At 27.7% G+C, this 5,380-nt stretch overlaps 1 protein-coding gene across 1 annotated transcript in view; it reads right to left on the bottom strand.

Moving 5' to 3' along the window:
• The window catches only part of LOC124886586 (DNA-directed RNA polymerase II subunit RPB3-like), a 17,660-nt gene extending 13,163 nt beyond the window's left edge, over nt 1–4,497 (bottom strand). Inside the window, exon 1 of the mRNA XM_047395413.1 lies at nt 4,203–4,497. Coding sequence (XP_047251369.1) covers nt 4,203–4,497 — 295 coding nt within the window. The remainder of the gene's footprint in view (nt 1–4,202) is intronic.
• Nucleotides 4,498–5,380: the final 883 nt, after the last annotated feature.

The following is a 5,380-nucleotide window of genomic DNA, read 5'->3' as shown; positions in this document are numbered from 1 at the left end:
ATAAATTGAAGAAAAAATAAATAGACAAACTCTACAATTAGCAAATTGTTGTATATTGATTGATAATTGAAGAGCCAACAACAGGCAACAACATGTTGCAGACATTTATTATAATGTTAGGTATGATAAATTTAGATTACCGATCAGTATTGATATGGAGAATGAGTGAAACTATTATATCAATCAAGAATAAAAAAAATTGTGGTACATACCAGCACAAAAATTATATTATAAGAGTCTGTTTAGATAAGTTTATAAGCATGTATCAAATTACCTTATCTATATTTGAAACACAACATCTATGAGAGTATATGATACATGTTCTTTTAAATTTGTACATTAATCCACAGTCAGATTGAGGCAACTTTGACAAGCGTCAGATTGTCATGCTCTTTCAAATTGAAGACCTAAATAATTTTAAAAAACAACAAAAAATAAGTCAATTAGAAAAATAAAATTGCACATACTAAAATAATGAAAAAATTCAAGCTTGATATAAATAATATGCAAATATGTTTAGAAGCATTCTCAAAATGATATTGTGAAAACAACATATGAAAGAAATAATATAAACAGATTGCTATTACTCTTCCTTATTATCACTCTTTGATGTTTTACAAAAATGAAAAAATATAAAAATATGTAAACTTTATAATGAGAATATGAGAAGAAATGGAAAGGTGAAAAAATTTGTAACCACTCTACAATTATGTTAAATTAGTGAAAGTTAATCAATCGAAATAAATACTATTTAGATTTATGGGAATTGATTAAGTATTTTTGGGGGACTTTTTAACACATAAATGCAAAATATATGAGAAAAATTCTCAAAAAAAAAGAGAAAAAGGAAAAATACAAATAGATGGATATTAGCTATACTAAGGATTGTGTCTATTGAATGTTTCATTTTAGCAAAAGATATATCTACTAAAAAGATTGGACAAATTTCTTCAATTAATTATCAAAACGAAATATTTACAATTTGCCACAGTGAAAATATATGATATGACTATCACTCAAAATTGACGATGACAAAAAAAATACAATTTCTCAATAGAAAAATATGTTAAAGATATTATTCAAATTTTATAATCCATAACGATGGGAGGAAAAATTATACTAAATAGGTATTACTTAAACGTTCTCCATCAGGCTTCAGTAATAGCTAGGTTCACGAAGTAAAGATGCCTCAAGAAATCATTGAACATAATTCAAGCATTTGTCAATCCTTGGTCTCGTTTACTAAATATTTAAAAGCCAAATTGCTGAGAAGTGCCTCATCATTTTTTGTTAAGCTCAAACAATCACAAACCACTCAAAGATTGAAACTTTGATATCTCAATGTTAAGAGTTAAAAGAACAACTTGGAACAGTCAGTCATTGGGAAATCATTTTCCTATATACAGAACTATTTAGTTTTATGGTAAATAGAATACTTTTAGGTCTGGAACAAAAATAAAATTTATCAACTTCACTCATCCACTCACCTACTCACCTATGCAAATTAAGTCCAATTACACTCTTGTTTTCACACTATAAACACGCATTGGGCTTTAAATTGAAAATCGATACGCACAAAAAAAAATACATTCTGATCTAATGATTGCATTTAAATGCCAATCAAATACTTATATATCCCAAAAAGAGTAGCAAAATTCAATTGATACAAAAATGAAATATTATGTAAATGGATAAAGAAAAAAATAATGAGGATAATATCTTTGACATAGATATTGATATTTCACAATCTATATTACTTTTCATTTTTTTTGGACAAAATTAATATATAAAAATTATTAGAAGAAAAACTTGTTAGAGATACCACATTACTTTGTTTATGTTTTAAACATAAATTGAAGAAAAAACAAATAGACAAACTCTACAATTAGCAAATTGTTGTATGTTGGTTGATAATTGAAGAGCCAACAACAGGCAACAACATGTTGCAGACACTTATTATAATGTTACGTATGATAAATTCAGATTACCGATCAGTATCGACATGGAGAAAGAATGAAACTATTATATCAATCAAGAATAAAAAAAATTGTGGTACATACCAGCAAAAAAATTATATTATGAGAGCCTATTTGGATAAGTTTATAAGCATATATCACATTACCTTATCTATATTTCAAACACAACATCCATGAGAGTATATGATACATGTTCTTTTAAATTTGTACATTAATCCACAGTCAAATTGAGGCAACTTTGACAAGCGTCAGATTGTCATGCTCTTTCAAATTGAAGACTTAAATAATTCAAAAAAATAACAACAAAATAAGTCAATTAGAAAAATAAAATTGCACATACTAAAATAATGAAAAAATTCAAGCTTGATATAAATAATATGCAAATATGTTTAGAAGCATTCTCAAAATGATATTGTGAAAACAACATATGAAAGAAATAATATAAACAGATTGCTATTACTCTTCATTATTATCACTCTTTGATGTTTTAAAAAATGAAAAAATATTAAAATATGTAAACTTTATAATGAGAATATGAGAAGAAATGGAAAAGTGAAAAGATTTGTAATCACTCTACAATTATGTTAAATTAGTGAAAGTTAATCAATTGAAATAAATACTATTTAGATTTATGGAAATTGATTAAGTATTTTTGGGGAGCTTTTTAACATATAAATGCAAAATATATGAGAGAAATTCTCAAAAAAAAAGGAGAAAAAAGAAAAATACAAATAGAGACCATTGAGAGGTGCCACATAAGCATCCTCCATTGTCTCCATTATATATAGAGAGATATTTGTTCAATATAAATTTAATTTAGTCTAGCTTCAATATTGATAGTAACTACGGAACGAGAAACCACAAGAAAATAAAATATTTTTGTTAATATATTATTCAATAATTTAAAAATATTTTTGAATTTCAAATTACAAAAAAAAAAAGAAGGATATGTATATAAATTGTGACATATTTTTCAATTAGCAATTGCGATGTAGAAAAAGTGGTTAAACATTTATTTGTGCTAGTAAATTAATGTTATCCAATAAGATATGAGTATCACTAATAACATTTTTTATCGTTACAGTTTATATTATATGTCATTTAATCTACAGTTGAATTTATCATATTTTTCATCTCATTTATATACTGATCTGAATTTACTATTCTCATAATACGCATAGAGAGAAATTATTTTTTCAGAATTCATTGAGCTCTCTTTATCTAGGTCAGTTCTGTTTTTTAATTTCATGATTGTTTTGGTTGATATACTTCTATGTTATTTGTACTTTATTATTTTTGTTTTTAACTGTTCTTTTCTTTTTTCTTTATTGGGACTATTTGTGCTTTTGTTGTATGTCAAATTGTTACTACTCTCTTTTATCAACTAATTTTAGTACAATTATCTATTCGCTCTTTAAGTATTTGATTTTAACTATTTTAGGATAAACTAAAGGTGTTTATGCCTTTTTGTTTGGCAGAGAAATAGAAGGATAGATAGAGATGATGAATAGATTTCTGCCTAAAAAATTAACTTAGCATGTCTTGAGTTTTATTTAATTTTATTCTTGCTCTGCAATCTTCATTTTTCCTATGTCAAATTCTGAGTTTTAGTTACTATCTTAAACTGTGTTGAATATCGAATTTTAGTTGTTATCTTAAATTTCTCTCTTTTTGGTTGCTCGTCGACTTTACTTGATAATAAAATTTTAAGAGAGCAAATTTTACAGTTGAGGTGTACTATTCAAATAAAGGGAGCTGTGAGTGGACTAGAAAATAAAAGGAAAAAGGCATCGTTTTCACCCTAAATTATACAAGAAAATTCGAATCCACACCTAAACTATAAAAAGTGAAACTTTTTACACTCTAAATCTAACGTGAAAAAACATAATTATTTAAATAAAAAATAGCGCATCTAAGTTAAAAAAATAACCAAAAAAAATTAAAATATCCCCCACCCAGCCCCAGCATCCAACATCCACCATCCATCTTTTCTTCTTCTTCTTCTTCTTCTTCTTCTTCTTCTTCTTCAAATTAAAAATTCTCCAAACTGAAAATTCCAATTCCAATTCCAAGTTGCTAATGAGTTTCGAACGATTAATAATGGCTGGAATTTCTTCTCCTTCTTCTTCCCCAATTTAATTCAACCATCAAATCTAATTATTGGCCTTTAATCTAAGTATCTGATTACTCAAACACTTAAATAAAACTCCACTGAGCAATACTCACATTGTCCATCACCATCACAATTATCACAATCACGCGAAAACCTCATACTCATAGCACGGTTACTCGTTAATGGTATTAAACCTAAACGATATGAAATAAACTTGTCATTTAAGACAGAAGAATTCACTTTGATTTCTACGAGGTCGACTGCTATGGTTGGGACTTCAGTTATCATTATACGACGAAGTGTGTTAGCTATGCTGAAATCTGTGTCGCGGAGCTCGAATTTCATGAAGTCGGGTTTGACTTCACTAATTTTGATACGGGGAAAACGTTGGTAAGAGACACTGTCCATTGTTGTTGTTGATTAAGGATTGAGGTTGTTGTTGGTGTTTTGACGGTTTTAGTTTTGGGGAAATTATAGTACTACTGAGATAGTGAGGTTTTGTATTGTGTGGGTAGTGTGTAGAGTTTAGGTGTGCGCGGCGGTGTATCAAGCAATCGCCCCTGGAGCTGCATTGCCAGTGATGAAATTGATCCAATTTCAGTGTCGCACCTTGTCTGCTAAACAAGGTAAATATCAAGTTAGAAAAAAAAAGGATAAAACTTTTCTGCACATATAATTGAATTCCACTGTGCAGAAAAGTGTATCTATAATTGGACATTGAAGAAAAAAGAAAAATAAATGAAGCTCATAACAATGGAGGTTTTGGACAACAGTGAAGGTTTTGAATATTAAAGAAAACGAAAAAAAATTGAACTCATAACAATGGATGTTTTGGACAATAATGGAGGTTTTGGATATTGAAGAAGAAAGAAAAAAATTAAATTAAAAAGAAAAAAAAGATTTATGAAAATAATAAATTTATTATTTTTTTTGTATCATGTTGACGTGGCGCTATGTGGCAGGCGCATGTGCAACACCACACCACATGCAAGTGGTATAATGCTCTACAGGGTGTAAAAAAATTTACTTTTTTATAGTTTAGGTTTGTAATATGTCACTTATATAGTTTAGGTGTGGATTTGACTTTTCTTGTATAATTTGGGATGGAAACGATGTCTTTTTCCAAAATTAAAAAAAAAAAAAGAGAAGAAGGGCATCAGAAAAATACGGTTAAGTAGAAAGAGATTAAATAAAAAAGAGATTAAATACATATACACAAATCAAAAAAATATATTTTCTAAACAAATACGTTTAATGGAGATTGCTTTCCATTTGCTAAACAAATTATGTT

This window comes from Capsicum annuum, chromosome 8, assembly GCF_002878395.1.
Source record: "Capsicum annuum cultivar UCD-10X-F1 chromosome 8, UCD10Xv1.1, whole genome shotgun sequence".
Classification (NCBI taxonomy): domain Eukaryota; kingdom Viridiplantae; phylum Streptophyta; class Magnoliopsida; order Solanales; family Solanaceae; genus Capsicum; species Capsicum annuum.
The sequence above is the reverse complement of the archived record's forward strand: the minus strand, read 5'-3'. Positions and strand labels throughout refer to the sequence as shown.